The sequence below is a fragment of the Bos javanicus genome, chromosome 1 (genome assembly GCF_032452875.1).
Source record: "Bos javanicus breed banteng chromosome 1, ARS-OSU_banteng_1.0, whole genome shotgun sequence".
In the NCBI taxonomy this organism is placed as follows: Eukaryota; Metazoa; Chordata; class Mammalia; order Artiodactyla; family Bovidae; genus Bos; species Bos javanicus.
The window spans coordinates 42,856,881-42,880,601 of NC_083868.1; the positions used below are offsets into that span (position 1 = coordinate 42,856,881).

The following is a 23,721-nucleotide window of genomic DNA, read 5'->3' on the forward strand; positions in this document are numbered from 1 at the left end:
CCAATGTCCTTCAGGAACGTCACAGAGAGGAGCTGTAGTGCAGCACATGTCCACTTTCTGATGGTGCCTGTATACCATGCAGACTCATCTGGATCTGCAGGCTCCAGTCTTCTCTTCTCTGTAGACTAATTGCAGAGGACTCCCCATAGGACCACAGGTCCACACTGTGAGAGAGACACCACTGCAGCAGGAGTAGACACCAACAGAATTTAGACCACTTCTTCAGGTAACTTATTTGTGCCTTCAGGGCCTGTTCCTGCTTGATCAAGTGTCTACTAGTTCCATCTGATAAAAGAATGCTGCTGTATACACACAACTTTATGGTTTGTGGGTCAGATAACCTTTAGTTTAACAAGGGTAGCTCTGGTATCATGGCAAATTTTGGCCATGGTTAAACATACACTTTCTACTGAGGCTCACTAGCAGAGAGTGAGCAACAAACAATGTTTACTTTCCTAAAGTAGAGGAGTTATCCACAGAGGATGGAAGTGTTGTGCTCAAAATTCTAAGGGCCTGCATCTATTTCCACCTCTAGAGGCCTATTAAAGGATCCAAGCATCCACCACTGCTGATTCAAGCTCCACTGGATCTGTTGAATATGGTCTAAGCCAGCAGTCTGCAACCTTTTTGGCACCAGAGACTGATTTCATGGAAGATAATTTTTCCATGGACAGGGGAAGGGGAGGATGGTTTTGGGATGATTCAAGAGCATTACATTTATTGTGCACTTTATTTCTAATCTAATGTTGCTTCTGCTCTGACAGAAGGTAATGGTCCAGGGCCCAGAAGTTGGGGACCCTTAGCCTAAGGGACTGAAGAGCTTGCACAAAAGCCTAGACATGTCCCATGTCTCTTATTCTGAGCCCCAAACAAAACTATCAGCCTTTCCCGTCCTTCAGTAAATGGGCTGTAGTAACACATCCAAATAACAATAGTATTGCCTCCAAAATTTACAGAGGCATATTATCTGTTGTTCCTCTCTTTCAGTTTCAGGAAGGGCCAGAAGTAATATCCTTGACTTAGAAGAATTATCTCAACATGTGCTATATCACTGGACACCTAGACATTCCACTAAAGTAGAAGGCCCCCAGAGTTTTGTGAGATTTGTTTTCTATGTCTTTTGCGAATGTCTTACCAATATAAATACTTCTTGCTTGCTATAACCAATCAACATAATGTCATCACTGTAACAGATTAGTGTGTTACATTTCAATATTTACAAATTATATATCTGATAAAAAAATTTTCACTGGGGATACATGAAGCACTCCCAAAACTCATAATAAAAAGATGAATAACCCAATTAAAAATTGGGCAAACTATCTGAACAAACACTTCACCAAAAAAGGTAGACAGATGTCAAATAATGTTACAAAAAAGAGGCACAATATTATGAAGTCACTAGGGGAAAGCAAAGAAAGCACAATGAGGTATTAAAAATTAAAATGACCATAAATGAAAAGACTACGCATACTGGAAGCAGTAATACAGGCCTTTGTGCTCACAGGTAGGCAACCAAATAAGTTAGGAGACAATTACACAAAATTGAAGAGGGCAGTAAATTTTATCCAAGTGTTGGTTGTGCTGAAGTGACCTGTGCACGTTACATTCCCCACTCCACCGTCCTGTGTACTTTTCACAGGAACCCCTCTCTCCTATGTTACTTATCTCCTCTATTTTGGCTTTCACCAGCAAAAATGTAAAGAAGCAGGATAAGTGATTAATCAGTCTATCAAAATGATGTGTTTTTGCTCTCCTCCTATCTAACCAGGAGGTCTAAAGTGGAAGTTAAGTACTTTTTTCTTTTCAGATATCACACCAAAATGTCACAAACAAGTAAAGTAAGCTTTATTTTTCTGAATGAACATTCATGGACAACTGTCTCTGTTACTGCACAAATCTGAATTTGTTATCACCATGTTCAAAATCCCTCAATAGTTTTCCTGTAAGATGAGGTTATTAGAAAGATGGTAACAATAATCCTGTGTACGAGATAGCAGAAGAGACACCGATGTATAGATCAGTCTTATGGACTCTGTGGGAGAGGGAGAGGGTGGGATGATTTGGGAGAATGGCATTGAAACATGTATAATATCATATATGAAACGAGTCGCCAGTCCAGGTTCGATGCACGATACTGGATGCTTGGGGCTGGTGCACTGGGACGACCCAGAGGGAGGGTATGGGGAGGGAGGAGGGAGGAGGGTTCAAGATGGGGAACACAGGTATACTTGTGGCAGATTCATTTCGATATTTGGCAAAACTAATACAATATTGTAAAGTTTAAAAATAAAATAAAATTAAAAAAAAAAAAAGAACAAACTCCATAATCTGGCCTCCAGACTCTGTGCTATCCACATATGCTCTCTTCCCTGACCCCATCTCGCTCCGGCTGCCTCTCTCTTTGGAAGCCATATTTACTATTTTGTGTTGTTCCAACGATCCAGGCTCTCTGAGGGTTTAGAACTGGAATGAGAGTTCCAGCTACACAGAAAGGTCAACTTTCTTGCAATTGGAGTTTGGGGGGAATCTAAAACATTGACCTCATTCAAATCATATGTGATTGGCTCAGACAAGATCATACTGAGCAAAGTTCTCAGAGTACCAAAATTTAGAGATATGCTGGAGTTTACACAAACACGTCAAATATGTCATCTGTGTTTGAAAGTATGGCATAAAGTACAATTTTAATAATTAGAACTGGAGCTGTCTACAATGACTACTGCTTATGATTTCAGAGTCTGTAATGCCCTGTGGAACAACATGGATTTCTCATACATGCCCAAGTCCTCAATGCCCAGAAGAACAGCTTAGCTTTGTCCTAATGGAACTCCATGGACACTATCAGGGGAATATTAGTTCTCCACTCCTTCCTCTCTGGCAGTCCTACAAATGGTTAATTCTTGTGTTAAAAAAAATTTTAATAAACGACATTTTCCTAAGCCTGGATAGTGAAACCTCCAAAATGAATCAGTGTATAAAATATTGCTCTTTGTGTTATTGTCATTCCAGTGCTCCTGTATTATTTCTACCTCGGAAAACCAAATGCTGAGAGGATCTTGACAATAGAGGATCTTAACAGATGCTGGTAAGAGAATGATTTCTATAATATTATTTTTCAAGGAAAATTAAAATACTGTTAAACATAATAATTTTGATTTCATCTACAAAATGTCAAAACAGGCATTTGAAAAGGGAAAACAATAATAAGAAGTAAATAATCTGTATGTTTTGTTGTTAAAAGTAAAATCTGGATGTGCAAAATAGCTCTAAGACTATTTTATACTCTTTAATGGTATGTCTGATTAGATTGACTATAATGACTCCACAGGATATGTTGTGGTGAACTAAAACATTAATCAAATTAAAAGTGTATTTAGGGATTTAGGTCATAATGTTTTTAGTGCAAGAAATATGTATTAAATATACATTTATTTAGTTATCCATCTATGTTCTGTCCTCTTTTCCTGCTCCTTATTTTTTTTTTAATTTTATTTATTCACTTATTTTTGGCTACACTCAGTCTTCACCATTATGCACAGGCTTTGTTTAGTTGTGGAGAGCAGGGGCTACTCTCCATTTGTGGTGCATGGGCTTGTCATTGCAGTGGCCTCTCTTGTTGCAGAGCATGGTCTTGAACCCGTGTCCCCTGCTTTGGGAGGTGGATTCATAACCACTGGAACACCAGGGAAGTGCTTCCTGCTTCTTATTTCCTTTTCACTCAAATTTGCCTTTCTACTTCTTTATCCTCTTTCCTCTCAATTCCCACCTCTCTTTCTTTTGACAACTTTCATGACATTGTTCCTCAAGAAAGAAAATCCACATCTGTTCACATCTTTATTTCATTTTCCTTAATGCTGTGTCACTTGCTTTCATTCAATTCTCATTATCCTACAACCCCTAGTCTATTACAAAATGGAAACTTCTCTCACTAAAGCCACTAGAAGTCTCTCTTTTTTAAAATTTACTTTTTAGTTGAAGGATAATTGCTTTACAGAATCGTGTTGGTTTCTGCCAAACATCAACATGAATCAGCCATAGGCATACATATGTCCCCTCTCTCTTGAACCTCCATCCCACCTCCCTCCCCATGACACCCCTCTAGATTGTCACAGAGCCCCAGTTTGAGTTCCCTGAGTCATAGAGCAAATTCCCATTGGCTATCTATTTTACACATGGTAACATTAGTTTCATTCTCACACTCAGTAATCTCTGTTCACTCCTTATCCTACTAGAACATTCATTTTGCTTTAGGCACTGTACTTTCTTTTGTTCTTGCATGTTTTCCTCTCTTTAACTTTTCAGTCTCAGTTTTCCAATTTCCTCCTGGTTTCTCTCATCACTCTGCTCTGTAGCCATTTGTGGCTCTTTCCTTTTTTTCCTTTTGTGTGAGCCACAGCTCCTGGTTTCAAGACAAATGACTAAACTGAAAGGAAACTGGCTCTAACAAATAATGCTAGGAAATTTGGAGAAATCCACTGGAGAAATAGGCAGGGACATAAAGTAAGAAGTTAAGCAGTCAACAGCTGAAATCATATCTTAGTGCTAGCTCAATAAGGGCTGCTGTAATTGCTGCTGAACTTGAGTGCTACAACTCACAATGAAAATGCCACTGTTTTGGGTGCAGGATGCATTTTCTGGGGTCCTGTTATTGCTCCCTTGGTTGACTTTGAACCACAAATCTCTTCCGTTCATATTTGACATCTCTCCCCGCTCTATATATTTCAAATCTAGTGTAGATGAATTTTACTGGTTAACTATAGATCTACTTCCCTCTCCAGGAAAAGTCAGTTTCTAGAACTTTTGGCTTCTAGAGTAAACAACTTTTGTCTGCCACCAAGACATTTGTAATAGAAAAGTCAATCAGATCTAGTAAATGATGTATATACATTTCAATCTCTTTAATATAACTTCCTCACCTTGATTTTCATGCTTTCTTGTTTTAGCATTATGAACACCATCCACTGGGTTAGTCATATATGCTATATTTCAGTAACTTCAATGACTTCTAAGTCATTATTTCTGTCAAGTCCTTATTGAATGACACCACTAAGTCTATGCGATCTGGATGTTCAGAGATGGCTCCTTGCAAAAATGGGCCACTGCATCTGAGTTCTCAATCTCAAATTTTGATTATTATTCCCAGCTACCAAGTGACAATCTCTTTTACTAACTCTCCTTCATATCTATTATGCTATCAAGTCCTAATGACTTAAATCTAATTAATTTTGATCTCTTTGTCTTCCTCAAAACTCCCAATATCATAGCACACAATGACTTAAGAATTTCAAATGCATTTTAATCACTGAAGGACATATATAAAATGCGTATTACCGGTATTCATGACCTGCTGAATCAGTTTCTATGATAATACCTCAGAATTTATTTTTGTACCAAAACTCCCCCAGAAAATTCTGATGTGTAATCTGGTTTGGGAATCATGGACAAGAGTCATAGATTCCTGATTAGTATTTCCACAACTGGTCATTCACCCTGCAGTCTATTTTCTACAACCAAATATTTAATTTCAAAAATAACTGATGATGCCAATCCCTGTTTTAAAGTTTTCAATGAATGCCTATCCTTAAAGAATAAAGTTCAAGATCTTTCACATAGCACTGATTACTTTTATAATCCAGGCCCTTCTAACTACTTACTTTTGACACTATATTCACCTTGAAAATGCAGGATAGTTTTCCCATAAATTTGCTCATGTTCAGAATGTCTTTCTTCTCTTCTACATCTATTCATGACTGTTTACATTTTAAAATAATATGATTGCATTTTGCCAAAATAGCAACTGCTACAAATACTTTTTATGTTTTTAGTAAGAGTAAATAAAGGGCATTCATTCTAGTGCATGGTTCTGTTACTCTCAATGAATTTTCTTTTAAGAATTCTTGTGAAATTTTCTTTTTCCATTTATTGCATTGTATTTCAGAGGTCATCTATCAAGGATATGGAAACAAAAAATGTAACAGAGCTGACAGAGTTCATTCTCACAGGACTTACACATCAACCAGAGTGGCAGATCCCCCTGTTCCTTCTGTTCTTGATGATATATCTCATCACCATTGTGGGAAACCTTGGTCTAATCGTGCTCATCTGCAATGACCCTCACCTTCACATCCCCATGTACTTATTCCTTGGGAATCTGGCCTTTGTGGATACTTGGTTATCCTCCACAGTGACCCCCAAAATGCTGCTCAACTTCTTTGCCATGAGCAAAATGATCTCTCTTTCTGAATGTAAGATACAGTTTTTTTCCTTTGCAATTTGCGTAACCACAGAATGTTTTCTGCTGGCAACAATGGCGTTTGATCGTTATGTGGCCATATGCAAACCATTACTTTATCCAGTGATCATGACCAATAGACTATGTATCTGGCTATTAGTTTTGTCATTTTTAGGTGGCATCTTCCATGCCATAATTCATAATGCTTTTTTACTCAGATTAACCTTCTGCAATTCCATCATAGTAAATCACTTTTATTGTGACATTATACCATTGTTTAAGATTTCCTGTACTGATCCTTCCATTAATTTTCTTATAGTATTCATTTTTGCTGGATCAATACAGACATTCACCATTTCCATTGTTCTTGTCTCTTATACACTTGTTCTCTTTACAATCTTAAAAAAGAAGTCTCTACAAGGAATAAGGAAGGCCGTCTCCACCTGTGGAGCCCACCTCCTGTCTGTCTCTTTATACTATGGGCCTCTTCTCTTCATGTATGTGCTCCCTGGATCTGCACAAGAAAATGATCAGAATATGATGGACTCTCTGTTTTACACTGTCATAATTCCTTTCTTAAATCCAATAATTTATAGCCTGAGAAATAAGAAAGTCATAGACTCACTGACAAAAATGTTAAAGAGAAATGTTTAGCTATCATATTAATAAGTATTCTCTTTTCATTAAAACACTATAAAACTATACAATTAGATGTGTCTATGTGTTGATTATTATTTAAAAGTTTTTGCATTTACAGTTGTACTATTCTTTTATTGACTTATTCCCAGGCGGCTCAGTGGTAAAGAATCTGCCTGCCAATACAGGAGACACAGGAGATGTGGGTTTGATCCTTGGGTCAGGAAGATCCCCTGGAGGAGTAAATAGCAACCCACTCCAGTATTCTTGACTGGAATATCCCATGTACAGAGGAGCCTGGTGGGCTACAGTCCATGAGGTCGCAAGAAGTCAGACACGACTGAGCAACTAAGCATCAGTTCATTTCAGTTCAGTTCAGTTACTCAGTCGTGTCTGACTCTTTGCGACCCCATGAACCACAACACGCCAGGCCTCCCTGTCCATCACCAACTCCCGGAGTCCACCCAAACCATGTCCACTGAGTCAGTTATACCATCCAACTATCTCATCCTCTATCATCCCCTTCTTCTGCCCTCAATCTTTCCCAGCATCAGGGTCTTTTCCAATGAGTCAGCTCTTTGCATAATGTGGCCAAAGAATTGGAGTTTCAGCTTCAATATCAGTCCTTCCAATGAATCCCAGGACTGATCTCCTTTAGGATGGACTGGTTGGATGTCCTTGCAGTCCAAGGGACTCTCAAGAGTCTTCTCCAACACCACAGTTCAAAAGCATCAGTTCTTCAGGACTCAGCTTTCTTCACAGTCCAACTCTCACATCCATACATGACCACTGGAAAAACCATAGCGTTGACTAAGCATACAAGATGTTAGTATCTAATAAGTTTCTTTAAACAACTTCGTATTTTAATTATTTATGTCATACCTAAAAAATTAGAGCAGAAAACAAGAATGAAAAAATTTTACAGGCTTATATGTTGTTCAGTGTGGCTCTATAAATACATTCAGTTGTAAAATAGTGCAGGCTCTGTGAACAGGACTTGATTATGATATCTTTGCTATTTCTACAGCCATGTAGCCTGGAAACTCATATCAAATTTAACTCTGTATGGAGGCGGGTTTGTGTTTGGAGTGAACAGAAGTAATTCCCAGGAATTTTGCTAGCAATCAAAAGGCCTATTATTCCACATTATCTGAGGTATGATAAATTTCACTTCTTGTGGGGATAAACTCCATACCACACAGAGAAATAAAGAGAAATGAGAAAGCAGTGAGGGAAAAATGGTATGGGAGCTAAGACAATGAAGACAGAGCTACACTGTTAAGAGATCCTCTTACCTTAATATGTTTCTTAGAGAAAGGGAAAGAGGTGAGTTGCCTCTTAACTATTAATGATTCTTCTATATGTCCTTTCTAGGTGTGTCTGTATGTTATAGAGCAACCTGAAAAATGTCACTATTTCAGAATGCTAAAAGACTAGACTGATAATTTAAATTGGATAGACATAGAGAATAAGAGAGAAATGGCAGAACAGGAGGAAAATAGTCAAAAACTTCTTGCAAACAAAATCCAGGAATGAACAGCTTCACTAGGAAGTTTTACCAAACATACAAAGAACTTATTTCAAAAGAAATAAGAGAAAATATTCCCAAATTTATTCTGTTAATGTTTACCACCATTACCTTGATACCAAAACAAAAGACATTAGTAAAAAAATAATATTGCAGTGCAATAACTTTGAAGGATATAGATGAAAATCAAATTCAACACTACCCAAAAATATCATATACCATAATGAAGCAGGATTCATTCCAGGGTCAAGGATGATTCATGCAAATCAATAAACATCATACCAACAAAAGGAAAGAAAAAAAACCATATGATCATCTCAGTAGATTTAGAAAAAAACACTTGATAAAATTCAACATCCATTCTTGAATTAACTATCACCAAAGTAGATATAGAGGGAACATATCTCAATATCAGTTCAGTTCAGTTCAGTTGCTCAGTCATGTCCGACTCTTTGCGACCCCATGAACCGCAATACGCCAGGCCTCCCTGTCCATCACCAACTCCTGGAGTCCACCCAAACCCATGTCCATCGTGTCAGCGATGCCATCCAACCATCTCATCCTCTGTCATCCCCTTCTCCTCTGGCCCTCAATCTTTCCCAGCACCAGGGTCCTTTCAAATGAGTCAGCTCTCCTCATCAGGTGGCCAAAGTATTGGAGTTTCAGCTTCAACATCAGTCCCTCCAATGAACACCCAGGACTGATCTCCTTTAGGATGGACTGGTTGGATCTCCTTGCAGTCCTAGGGACTTTCAAGAGTCTTCTCCAACACCACAGTTCAAAAGCATCAATTCTTTGGTGCTCAGCTTTCTTTATAGTCCAACTCTCACATCCATACATGACTACTGGAAAAACCATAGCCTTCACTAGACGGACCTTTGTTGGCAAAGTAATGTCTCTGCTTTTTAATATGCTGTCTAGGTTGGTCATAACTTTCTTTTCAAGGAGCAAGAGTCTTTTAATTTCATGGCTGCAATCACCATCCACAGTGATTTTGGAGCCCAGAATAATAAAGTCAGCTACTGTTTCCACTGTTTCGCCATCTATCTGCCATGAAGTGATGGGACCAGATGCCATGATTTTAGTTTTCTGAATGTTGAGCTTTAAGTCAACTTTTTCACTCTCCTCTTTCACTTTCATCAAAAGGCTCTTTAGTTCTCCTTCACTTTCTGCCGTAAGGGTGGTGTCATCTGCATATCTGAGGTTATTGATATTTCTCCCGGTAATCTTAATATACAAAAAGCCATTTACAACAAACCCACAGTCAATATAATACTCAATGGTGAAGAGCTGAAATTTAGGAAAGAAACAAAGATGCTCACTCTCACCATTTCTATACAATATCATATTGGAAGTCTTAGTCACAGAAACCAGACAAGAAAAAAGAAATGAAAGGTACTCAAATTGTAAAGGGAAATGTGAACTGTCACTATTTGCCAATGAGATAACACTTTATATAGAGAAGTACCAAGACTCCATCCAAAACCTATTAGAACTAGTAAATTAATTCAGCAAGGTATCAGGATACAAGATTAATATACAGAAATCGGTTGCATTTCTTTACACTAACAATGAAATACCAGGAAAAGAAAATAGAAAACAATTATTCTATTTAAAACTGCATCAAAAAATAACTAGGAATAAATTTAACTAAGCAAGTGAAGACCTATATACAAAACTTTAAAACACTGATAATAAAACTGAAAATGACTTTAAGAATTGGAAAGATATGCTCTTGGATTGGAAGAATTAATTAAGCTAAAGTGGCCATAGTACACAAAGCAATCAGTGCATTTAATGCAATCCCTATCAAAATATCCAGGATACTTTTCACAGATAGAACAAATAACCTATGGAACAATGAGACCCCAGATTGCCAAATGTGACTTGGGGAAAAATAATAACAAAGCTTGATATATATATATGTATATATATAAATATTTATATATATATATAACCCTTCTATATTTCAGACAATATGACAAAGTTACAGTAATCAAAACAGAATGTTTTGGGCAAAAAAACCACAGACATATAGAACAATGGAACAGACTGGCTATGAGTTATATGATTGATGAGTTATCAATCAATTTTTAATGAAAATCTATCCAGTCAACTAAATGACTTCTCTGTTCTTCACTGACCACCCCCTTCACATCAAATATGTCACCAAAGTGGTGACTCTACATTGTGAATTCTTTTGCATTCTCTTCCCTCTCCTCTCAAGTCATTTTGCCCAGGGCTAGTTGGCTAGTGGTAAAGAACCCACTTGCCAATGCAGGAGATATAAGAGCAGGTTCAATCCCCAGGTCGGGAACAACCCCTGGAGCTGGAGAAGGCAACCCACTCCAGTATTCTTGCATGGAGAATCCCATGGACAGAGGAGCCTGGTGGGCTACTGTCCATAGGGTCACAGAGAGTCAGACACAATTAAAGTGACTTAGCATACATGTAGGCATATTTCATCTAAATAGATCTCATCTATTATAGAGGTAATAAAATTAAGAGGGCATTCGGATATGCATGGTTTATTTCAACTCTCATTCCCATTTACTCAAGTTGAAAATTCTTTGTCTTTATTTCTGGTTTACTCCATTTCATTTCAGGTTATACCCAGTGAGGACATGGAAAGGAAAATGCAACGTTGCTGACAGAATTCATTCTCACAGGACTCACATATCAGCCAGAAGGGCAAATTCCCCTGTTCTTTCTGTTCTTGGTGATATATCTCCTCACCATCATGGGAAACCTTGGCCTGATTGCTCTCATCTGCAATGATCCTCACCTTTACATCCCCATGTACTTATTCCTTGAGAATTTGGCCTTGGTGCATGCCTGGATATCGTCCACAGTGACTCCCCAGTTGCTGGTCAGTTTCTTTGCAAAGAGCAAAATGATGTCTCTCACTGAATGTAAGATACAATTTGTTTTCCTTTGGAACCAGAATAACCACTGAATGCTTTTTGCTGGCAACAGCAGTATATGATTGCTATGTGGCCATTTGCAAACCATTACTTTATCCAGTTATTATGACCAATAGACTATGCATTCAGCTATTAGTTTCATCATTTTTAGGTGGCCTTTTCCATGCCATACTTCATAATATAACTTTTATTAAGATTGACCTTCTGTAATTTTAATATAATACATCACTTTTACTGTGAATTTGTACCACTATTTAAGGTTTCCTGTACTGACCCTTCCATTAATTTTCTGATGCTATTTATTTTCTCTTGGTCAATACAGATGTTCAGCATTCTTACTGTTCTCATCTCTTACACATTTATTATTTTTACAGTCTTAAAAAAAGAAGTTGGTATAAGGCATAACTAAGGCCTTCTCCACCTGTGGGGCCCACCTCCTATCTGTTTCTTTATACTATGGGCCTCTTCTTGTCATGTATATATACTCTGGGTCTGTACAAGCAGATGATCAAAATATGATGTACTCTCTGTTTTACATGACCATAATTCCTTTCTTAAATCCAATTATCTATAGCTTGAGAAATAAAGTCATAGATTCACTGGCAAAAGTATTGAAGAAGAATGCTTAGATTTCATACTCATATCAGTTCACTTTTTACTGAAAGTCATAAACTGTGCAGATTAGATGGTGCTACTGTTGACCAGGGTTCAAAGTTTTTTGCAGTTATCATTATTACCCTAAGTGTTTTAAAGAATTAAGCTGAGAGTACTAATAAGCATCTGAAACTCTATGTACGTTACTCAAAAAAGTAGATAAAATTCTAATCAAGTGTTCATGTTATACCAAAAAAATTAAAGATGAAAACAAATTAAAATCTTCTGCACATATCTTCTCAATATGTCTTCATAAATGCATTAAGCACTATGATAGTATATTCACTCTTAAAAAAATTGAAATATGATGTCTTTAATATTAAGAAACCTGCACAGCCTGAAGAATCATATCATGTTTATCTCCCCAGTGGTGACAGGCCTGTGTTTGAATAAACAGAGCAAATTTCAGGAATTCTGCTAGCCATTGAACAGTCTTCTATTTCACTCTATGTGGGACATAGTAAATTTCACTTTTTTGTAGAGTTTCAACTCTTTGTGCTCCAATTGTGCCCAGTTGTTCAATTGTGTCTCAATCTTTGCAACCCTATGGATTGTAGCCTACCAGGCTCCTCTGTCCATGGAATTTCCCAGGCAAGAATACGGGCTGGGTTGCCATTTCCTCCTGCACAGGGTCTTCCAACCCAAGGATTGAGCCTGCATCTTATGCATTGGCAGGCAGGTTCTTTACCACTGAGCCACCTGGGAAGCCGTGCAACTCTCTAATCACACAAAAAAGGCAACAGAAATGAGTAGCCAATAAAAATGAAAAATGAGAAAGGAGTTAAAGCAGGAAAAATCAGGTCAAATTGCAAGAGGATACTCTTAGCTCAACGTGTCTCTATCTAACAAGAAGAGCGAGGATGTCTCTCACTATCTTTCCTCTTGAATGGTTCTGTCCAGTTTGTGGGTATGTTGTAAGGTAATCTGAAAAGCTTTACTGATTGAGAAAGCTAAACAATGAGACTGAAGATTTAATTGTTATGGGCATAGAAAGGAAAAAAAGAAGTAGCAGAATAGGAAGGAAATGGTCTCAACTTTCATACAATTTTGAGAAAATGCGAAACTAATCAGAAAAAAGAAGTAATATGTATAGATTATTAGAATGTGTTGTTAACAAGAGGCTTCAAGTGCATATTACCAAAGTACAACTAACATTAAAATGATCTATCAGAGTTCAATGAGTAGCTGGGAAAGACATGAAAATGAGCAAAAGTTTGCATGATTTATGCCACCACAATCCTTAAATGTTAGCTTTTGTCACAATCCATACTCTAAGAATAATAAGTGATTCATCTTCAGGTCTATCTCTGACCTTCCAGTCTCACCACTGATTCCATACACATTCCTACTAACACCATTGATGCCCTCACTCTAAAACTACTCACCTCTGTCATTTTCAACATTCTTGATACTTCTACTATTTGGTTATGTTCCAAAAATTGTTGTCAGATTATTTGTTATGAAAAGAATTCTGATTTATATTTCTCTTCAATAATTTTTAGTGAATTGTATTGCTATCAGATTATGTATATAGAGTATACCTATCTAGAAATCTCTATATGCATATGTATATTTGTTTATGTGTATTTACATATTGTGTAATTTATAAACATATCTATCCTTAACTATCTGTCTTACTCTGCATTTGTTCATGTTGCCATTATTTGGGGTCTTTCCCCCCAAAAATCTTGATTTAACTCCAAATTCTCTTCTTCCACTATTCTCCTAATGGACCCAATGCTATAACCAAAATGAATGACTGAAACTCTTCTGGACAAATGTTCCTCTCAGGTACATGTTTGTTTTCATACAGGTCTCTCCACTGGAACATTCTCCCCAAGTATGTCCATCTTCATTTGAAATTATAACAGTCCTTCCTTCAAGGTCTATCTTAAATGTTATATCTTCTACAACACATTTCCAGAACACCTCAAAGAGAAAAATAATGCTGCCTCATTTTGAAACATTGAATACTTTATTTAGGCTCTTAGGCCATTGATAACATTGTGTAATTCTTATTTGGGGCTTATAAGCTATTTTTAGGTTACAGTTTAGAAATCTCACTATTCTCTCATTCATTCCTATGTGGTGCTTAGCAGAGTTGCTTACACACATGAGGTCCTAAATAAATATTTATGCAATATATGTAAACTTGAAATGATTCTGACAGCACAAATATTTCAAATGAAGCATGAATGCATCACTTACTTTTCAGTCTTTCACTAAGCCCACAGAGATTACTAGGCCTGGGATGGCTACTCTATGTCAAGGGCCTTCATGTTTTTCTTTCAAGATGATCACAAGCATCACACACCTAAAGTGAATTAATCTTGTTCTTCTTAGAAAGAGGATCGGCTCCAGTGATAGAGTATGACAAAATATCAGGGTGAAGCTCTTTAGTTAGACATTTGGGTTAAAGATACAAACCATATAAATATTTACAACAAATAACATTATTACATATTTTTGGAGGTGCAGCTCACAAGATTATGATCTGCTTTCCTTTTGCTTCTTGAGGACGTCACCAAACCCCAGAAAGCAAGTGAAAGGATAACAGTCATGATGCTTTCATTATTTTTCACTAGGGAATCTATGTATTTCCATATATCTATAATGCATTCATTTTTTTTTGCTGTATAATATTCCCATTGTTCTGATTTTTTCCTGTAATTTAAAGTTTTGCTTTTTCATACACATATAGTTGTGACCCAAAGACTACACTGCTAAAATAAGCAAATGATATATGTGTTTTATAATCATAAAAGTTTGTTTCCCTAATTGGCCTTTTGTTTGAATGAAAAGGTTGACAACAAGCTATGAGTATGTGAGCATGGTTTACCTGTCAAGTCCTTCTTTAGGTTGGGTGGGTATGAAGAAGGCACCGGGGGTCTCTCAGAAACTCAGGCTTCCTATGTAGCCTTCTGTTGAACATGTCTAATCTAGAGATTCTGCTCTGATGTGTCTTTCAAAAAAGTTCTTAACTATTTTATGCTTTCCAGAAATTCATCAAATCTCCTCACTGATGTTTTCCCATTCTCACTTCTATTAAACATTTTTTTTTTATTTTTGTATATCATATATGTCATTTCAGTACCATGTTGGAAAAGATGTCAAGTATGAACTTGAACAAAGCTCAAGAAACTATGAAATTAAATTACTTATATATTATTTAATGGTATTTAGATGCAATGAACTATCACATTGCTTATCACAATGCCAAGTTCATCCAGTTGTCTGGAACACTACTTATATTGGATTAAACTACACATTGGAGATGCTAATAATATAACATAAATACTCTTTATTATGAAGCTGTATTGATTTTCTTAACCTGGAGATTTAAAAGTCTCCACAGTTCCTTTCTCTTTATGTACATTTATAAACATTTTTTTCTCATCAATATCTGATGCTGTTGAGAAGTTTCACAATATTATCCTATAGAGTGTTCAAATAGGGCTACCCAGCCTGTCCAGTGGTTAAGACTCCACCTTGCAATGCAGAGGATACTGGCTCAATCTCTGGTCTGGGAAGATCCCACATGTGTGTTTTTCTGGAATTCCCTTCCTTTACTATGATCCAGCACATGTTGGCAATTTGATCACTGGTTCCTTGGCCTTTTCTAAACCCAGTTTGGACATGTGGAAGTTCTCAGTTCATGAAATGTTGAAGCCTAGCTTGAAGGATTTTGAGCATAACCTTGCTAGCATGGGAGATGAGTATAATTGTCCAGTAGTCTGAACATTCTTTAGTACTACCCTTCTTGGGAATTGGGATGAGGACTAGTCCTGTGGCCACTTCTGGGTTTTAAATTTGCTGACATATTAAGTGCAGCACTTTAATAGTATCATCTTTTAGGATTTTAAATAGCTGGAATTCTGTCACCTCCACTAGCTTTATTGGCAGCAGTGATTCCTAAGGCCCACTTGACTTCACACTCCGGAATGTCTGGCTCTGGGTGACTGACCACACCATTGTGGTTATCTGGGTCATTAAGATCTTTTCTGTATATTTTTGCCATCTCTTCTTGATCTCTTCTGCATCTATTAGGTCTTTATCATTTCTGTCCTTAATTGTGCCCATTTTTAGATGAAATGTTCCTTTGATATTTCCAATATTCTTGACGAGATCTCTAGTCTTTCCCATTCTGTTGTTTTCCTCTATTTCTTTGCATTGTTCATTGAAGAAGGCCTTCTTGTCCCTCTTTGCTATTCTCTGGCACTCTGCATTTAGTTGAGAGTAGCTTTCCCTTTATCCCTTGCTTTTGGCTTCTCTTCTTTCCTCAGCTATTTGTAAAGCTTCCTCAGACAACTACTTTGGCTTCTTGCATTTTTCTTTGGGATGGCTTTGCTCACTGACTCCTGTACAATATTATGAACCCCTGTCCATAGTTCTTCAGGCACTCTGTTTACTAGACCTAATCTCTTGAATCTCTTTGTCACCTCTACTGTGTATTCAGAGGGGATTTGATTTAAGTCATAGCTGACTGGCCTAGTGGTTTTCCCCATTTTCTTTAGTTTAAGCCTGAATTTTTCTACAAAGAGCTGATGATCTGACCCACAGTCAGCTCCAGGTCTTGTTTTTCCTGACTGTATAAAGTTTCTCCATCTTCAGCTACAAAAATGTAATCAATTTCATTTCAGTATTGACCATTTGATGATGTCCATATTTAAAGTCATCTCTTGTGCTGTTGAAAAGGGTTTTTGTTATGATCAGTGGGTTCTCTTGGAAGAGTTCTGTTGGCCTTTGCCTTGTTTAATTTTGTGCTCCAAGGCCAAATCTATCTGTTACTCCAGGTATCTCTTTACTTCTACTTTTGCACTCCAAATCCCTATGAATAGGACATACATCTTTTTCGGTGTTAGTTCTAGGAAGTCTTGTAGATCTTCAAGTGTACCAACTGTCAACTTTGGCACCCATAAACACTTTTTTTAAACTGTAATTAAACTTCAAATAAGGATAACAGTAAGGACATAATTCTACCAATAATGATGCAACTGTGCTGTGTACAATCACAAATGCATCAAAAAGGGGCTTCCCTGGCAGTCCAGTGGTTACGAATCTGCCTGCCCAATGCAAGGGACATGGGTTCAATCCCTGTTCAGGAAGATTCCACATGCCATGGGACAAATAAGCCTGAGTGCCACAACTACTAAGCCTGTGCTCTAGAGCCTGTGACCCACAACTGCTGAAGCCAGTGCACTCTGGTGCCTGAGCTGCGCAACAAGAGAAGTCACCATGATAGAAAGCTCATGCACCTCAAGGAAGAGTAGTCCCTGTTCACCGCAACTAGAGAAAGCCTGAACAGAAGACCTGCAGCAAGGAAGACCCAGTGTAGCCACAAATAAGTAAATAAATTATTTTAAAAGGCACTAAGAGGAAAAATATTTGCTCTTTAATATCTGGTAACTGAAACACAATGATGTTAAATTGACAAGGATTAATCATAAGATATTTACTCAATACATCTTATGATAAGGGAATAATAGTGTAGGGAAAAGTAAGACATTTGTTGTACACAAGCACGAACACATACACCATAATGTACTCTTATCAAAGTAAGGAAGAAATACTCAAGGCATTTTGTAACTGATCTCATGGTATTTATAACTACCTTCTTCCACTTCCAAATCCATTTTCCCTTTACTTTCATAAAGTACTGTAGTTAGTCACTATTCTTTATCTGGTGGGGTGACCCAAATCATCATTCTCAAAGAGTCTAGAAAATTTGAAGTTCTGCCCAATTAAAAAAAAAAAAATTATTGGGGGCTTCCCTCATGGCTCAGCTGTAAAAAAAGTCACCTGCCAATGCAGGAAATGAGGGCTCAATCCCTGGGTTGGGAAGATCCCTCAGAAAAGGAAATGGCAACGACTCCAGTATTCTTACCTGGGAAATCCCATGGACAGAGGAAGCTCGTGGGCTACAGTCCATGCGGTTGCAAAAGAGTCGGGCATGACTTAGCAACACAACAATAACAATAGCTGATTTACAATGTTATGTTAGTGTCTGCAGTACAGCAAAGTGACTTAGTTATACATATATCCACTCTTTTTAAGATTCTTTTCCAATGTAGGTCATTCAGATAAGATCAGATCAGATCAGTTGCTCAGTTGTGTCCACTCTTTTGCGACCCCATGAATCGCAGCACGCCAGGCCTCCCTATCCATCACCAACTCCCGGAGTTCACTGAGACTCACATCCATCGAGTCAGTGATGCCATCCAGCCATCTCATCCTCTGTCTTCCCCTTCTCCTACAGAGTATTAAATAGAGTTCTCTGTGCTATATAGTAGGTCCTTATTAGTTATCTGTTTCATATATGGTAGTGTGCATGTGACATTCCCAATCTTCCAATTTATCCCTTTCCTTTTACCCCCTAGTAACTATAAGTTTGTTTTCTAAATCTGTAACTCTATTTCTGTTTTATAGATAAATTCATTTGTAGGCTTTTTCAAGATTCTACATGTAAGTGATATCATAATTATCTTTCTCTGTCTGATTTACTTTATTCATGATGACAATCTCTAGATTCATTCATGTTGCTTCATTTGTTGAAGTTTTCCATTGAAATAAGTTTCAGAGACTAGTACTTCTAAGAGATGCTCTGAGGGATTTTCTTTTTCCAGACACAATTTTCTTTATCCCGTTATGGAGCAGTAGTCCAATTTCCCTTGGTAGTCAGAATCAGTCACTTCTGGTGACTTCGCCTTCCTTGCCTGATGATTCAGAGGAATGAGGAGCCCAAAGTGGCCCAGTAGCACTCTTAAGATCCTTCTCAATGGAATCACTGCTGTGTGTGCTGGTGGAAGTATTCTTCCCTCTGGCTATAAGGACTCTCAACCTCTGAGCATAATATCTTGGAAAATGAAGTTAACTTGTCTAGTGGATCTCTAGGCATAATACTGAGTGGTGCCATTTCTATTTCTACTTCTTGATTTTTGACCTATGAATCCTAGCTCTCTGAGAAACAGTATTGATTTTAAAAGCACACAGCCTGCTGAAGAACCTTGATCACCTATGGTACTGTCCATCCAGGAAGTACTGTAACTGAGTTATAAAAGGCCGTTCTGACATTCTCTCAATCTAACAACTTCAGAATGAAGGGGAACCAGGTAAAACAAGTGAACTCAGTAATAATGGGGCCATCACCACACTTCATTTGCTGTTGAAGTAAGCTGAGCAGTAGATAAGTAATCTTGTAAGTCCACAGATAGTTGTTTTGGCAGAAACACAGTCTGCAGGGAAGGCAAATCAGTATCTCGAGTTAGTATCTATTCTAGTAAGGACAAAACACTGACCTTTCCACAATGGAAAATTGTCCAGTGTAATCAATCTGTCACCAGGAAGCTAGCTGATCACCTCGATAAACAGTACACTATCAAGGACTCATTGTTGGTCTCTGCTGGCAGACTGGGCACTAAGATGTGGCCATGGCCAGGCTGGCCATGGTAAGTAGAAGCCCATGTTGCTGATCCCACAGGTAAACTTTATTCCTGCCACCATGGTCCCCTTTGAGTCCATTTGGTGATGACCAGGGTGGCTGAAGAAAAATGTTGACTGGTATCCATGACTGGGTCATCCTGTCCACTTCATTATTAAAGTCCTTCACTGCTGAAGTCATCCTTCATTGAGCATTCACATCAGACACAAATATATTTATGATTTTTCCCATTTAGAGGGAAATATCCACATACTTCTTCCTCAGATATTCTTGTCATCAATTTTCCAGTAGTGTTGTTTCAAAGTCCCTTACCATCCAGCCAAACTATTGGTTAAAGCCCACAAATCACTATATAATCACATACCTGGCCATTTATCTTTACAGGCAAGTAAGCTATCGGGTATCCAAGTTCTGTACCTTGGGAAGATATTCCATCACACTCTCTGCCAGGGAAGTCACAGAGTGGGAGTAGTGTTAGAGTAGTCCACTTTGGGATGGTGTCTGCATATGATGCAGAACCATTGGTAAACCGGATCCAGGTCTTCTATTTCTCTGTTAATTATAGACAACCCCTACCCCTGCTATTAGGCCACAAGTGCAGGCTGGGATAGAGAATCCAGTGCAGCAGGCATGGGAACCATGGGCATTTGGGTTGCTTCTTCATAGACATCACTGGTACCTTCAAGGCTTGCTCAGGCTAGAACATGTACATACCACTTGCATTTAATAATGGTGTGACAGTGTACTCCCAATTTAATGGCCTGGCAATCATACAACACCCAATTCAGGAAAGGCAGCTCAGATGCCATGTAAAACTGATGACCCATTGTTAAGCATTCAGTCTGAGTCACCAGGGAAGCCCCTAATAAGGCACAGGGCAGGCTAATAGCTGTTCTTCACATGCTGCTATTCAGTGGCTCCATTACATCCAACTCTGCAACCCCATGGACTGCAGCATGCCAGGTTTGCCTGTCCTTCACTGTCTCCAGGAGTTTGTTCAAACTCATGTCCATTGAGTTAATGATGCCATCCAACCATCTCACCCTGTCACCCCATTTTTTCTCATGCCCTCAATCTTTCCCAGCATCAGGGTCTTTTTTAATGTGTCAGCACTTCACATCAGGTGCCCAAAGTATTGGAGCGTCAACTTCAGCATCAGTCCTTTCAATGAATATTCAAGGTTTATTTCTTTTAGGATTAACTGGTTTGATCAACTTGCTGGCCAAGATAATCTTAAGAGCCTTCTCCAGCATTAAATTCTGAAAGCATTTAATCAATTCTTTGGCGCTCAGCCTTCTTTATGGTCCAACTCTCAAATCTGTACATGACTACTGGAAAAACCATAGCTTTGACTATACAACGGTTCTATGAAGACCTACAATATCTTCTAGAACTAACACACAAAAAAGCTGTCCTTTTCATCATAGGGCACTGGATTGCAAAAGTAGGAAGTCAAGAGATATCTGGAGTTACAGGCAAATTTGGCCTTTGAGTACAAAATGAAACAGGGGAAAGGTTAACAGAGTTTTGAGCAACACAAGAGATAACTCTACACATGACATCACCAGATGGTTAATATCAAAATCACATTAATTATATTCTTTGCAGCCAAAGATGGAGAAGCTCTATACAGTCAGCAAAAACAAGACTGGCATCTGACTGTGGCTCAGATCATTAACTCCTTATTACAAAATTCAGATTTAAATTGAAGAAAGTAGGGAAAACCACTAGACCATTCAGGTATGACCTAAATCAATCTTATGATTATACAGTAGAAGTTACAAATAGATTGAAAGGATTAGATCTGACAGAGTGCCTGAAGAACTATGAACAGAGGTTTGTGACATTGTACAGGAGGCAGTGATCCAAACTATCCTCAAGAAAACGAAATACAAAAAGGCAAAATGATTGTCTGAGGAGGCCTTGCAAATAGCTGAGAAAAGAAGAGAAGCAAAAGGCAAAGAGAAAGGAAAGATATATCCATTTGGTTACAGAGTTCCAAAGAACATCAAGGAGAGATAAGAAAGCCTTTTTCAGTAATCAATTCAAAGAAACAGAAAAAAAAAGATAGAATGGGAAAGACTAGAGTTCTCTTCAAGAAAATTAGAGATATCAAAGGAACATTTCATGCAAAGATGGGCACAATAAAGGACAAAAACAGTATGGACCTAAGAAGCAGAAGATGTTAAGAAGAGGTGGCAAGAATATACAGAAGAACTATACAGAAAAGATCTTCATGACCCAGATAACCATGATGGTGTGATCACTCACCTAGAGCTAGACATCCTGGAATTTGAAGTCAAGTGGGCCTTAGGAAGCATCACCACAAACAAAAATAGTGAAGGTGATGGAATTCCAGTTGAGCTAATTCAAATCTTAAAAGATGATGCTGTTAAACAGCTGCACTCAATATGCCAGCAAATTTGGAAAACTCAGCAGAGGCCACAGGACTGGAAAAGGTCAGTTTTCATTCCAATCCCAAAAATGGCAATGCCAAAGAATACTCAAACTACTGCACAGTTGCACTCATCTCTCACATTAGCAAAGGAACACTCATTCTCCAAGCAAGGTTTCAATAGTATATGAACAATGACTTCCATTTGTTCAAGCTGGATTTAGAAAAGGCAGAGGAATCAGAGATCAAATTGCCAACATCCGTTGGATCCTTGAAAAAGCAGGAGAGTTCCAGAAAAACATCTACTTCTGCATTACTGACTATGCCAAAACCTTTGACTGTGTGGATCACAATAAACTGTGGAAAATTCTTAAAGTGATGGGGATACCACATCATCTTACCTGCCTCCTGAGAAATCTGTATACAGGTCAAGAAGCAAGAGTTAGAACTGGACATGAAACAATGGACTGGTTCCAAATTTGGAAAGAGTACGTCAAGGCTATATATTGTCACCATGCTTATTTAACTTATACACAGAGTACATCATGAGAAATGCTGGGCTGGATGAAACACAAGCTGGAATCAAGATTGCTGGGAGAAATATCAATAACCTTAGATATGCAGATGACACCACTGTTATGGCAGAAAGTGAAGAAGAACTAAAGAGGCTCTTGATGAAAATGAATGAGGGGCTGGTGCACTGGGACAACCCAGAGGGATGGTGTGGGAGGGAGGAGGGAAGAGGGTGCAGGATGGGGAACACATGTATACCTGTGGCGGATTCATTTCGATATTTGGCAAAACTAACACAATTTTGTAAAGTTTAAAAACAAAATAAAATTAAAAAAGAAAAAGCAAGAGAGCTCCAGAAAAACAAAAATAAAAAAAAACAGAGAGACTTTTTATACTATGATGTTAACTGAAAGGGCAGGCTGCAAAATTATAGACATGACCATGTGTTGTGTGCTTAAAAAAACAGAAAAGAAAATGAATGAGCACAGTGAAAAAGTTGGCTTAAAATTCAACATTCAAAAAGCTAAGATCATGGGATCCAGTCCCATCACTTCATGGCAAACAGATGGGGAAACAATGGAAACAGTGAGAAACTTTATATTTTGGGGGGGCTCCAAAATCACTGCAGATGATGACTGCAGCCATGAAATTAAAAGACACTTGCTCCTTGGAAGAAAAGCTATGACAAACCTAGACAGCATATTAAAAAGCAGAGAATACTTTGCCAACAAAGGTCTGCCTAATCATATCTATGATTTTTCCAGTAGTCATATATGGATGTGAGAGTTCGACTATAAAGAAAGTTGAGCACCAAAGAATTGATGCCTTTGAATTGTGTTGTTGGAGAAGACTCTTGAGAGTCCCTTGGACTTCAAGGAGATCCAACCAGTCAGTCCTAAAGGAAATCATTCATGAATATTCATTGGAAGGACCGATGATGAAGCTGAAACTCCAAAATTTTGGCCACCTGATGTGAAGAACTGACTCATTGGAAAGGACTCTGATTCTGGGAAAGATTGAAGGCAGGAGGAGAAAGGGATGACAGAGTATGAGACAGTTGGATGACATCACTGACTTGATGGACATGAGTTTGAGCAAGCTCTGAGAGTTGGTGATGGACAGGGAATCCTGGTCTGCTGCAGTCTAAGGGGTCATAAAGTGTCAGAAACGACTGAGTGACTGAACTGAACTGAAATTTACTATACAGACTTTTGTCAGCAATGTAATGTCTCTGCTTTAGATACACTGTCTAGGTTTGTCATAGCTTTTCTTCTAAGGAGCAAGCATCTTCTAATTTTATGGCTGCAATCACCATCCGCAGTGATTTTGGAGCCCAAGAAAATGAAGTCTATTATTGTTTCCATTTATTCCACATCTATTTGCCATTAAGTTATGCTT

At 38.1% G+C, this 23,721-nt stretch overlaps 1 protein-coding gene and 1 pseudogene across 1 annotated transcript; both read left to right on the forward strand.

Moving 5' to 3' along the window:
- Positions 1 to 5,938: 5,938 nt before the first annotated feature.
- Positions 5,939 to 6,889, forward strand: LOC133254275 (olfactory receptor 5H19-like). The gene has a single exon (XM_061428515.1). It carries the CDS (start codon positions 5,960 to 5,962, stop codon positions 6,887 to 6,889), a length of 930 nt encoding a protein of 309 aa, XP_061284499.1. The 5' UTR covers positions 5,939 to 5,959.
- Positions 6,890 to 11,020: 4,131 nt separating this feature from the next.
- Positions 11,021 to 11,952, forward strand: LOC133248094 (olfactory receptor 5H8-like; annotated as a pseudogene).
- The last annotated feature ends 11,769 nt before the right edge of the window (positions 11,953 to 23,721 follow it).

Coding starts and splice junctions, on each gene's coding strand:
- LOC133254275 (XM_061428515.1), top strand. CDS start 5,960: ATGGAAACAAAAAATGTAACAGAGCTGACAGAGTTCATTCTCACAGGA.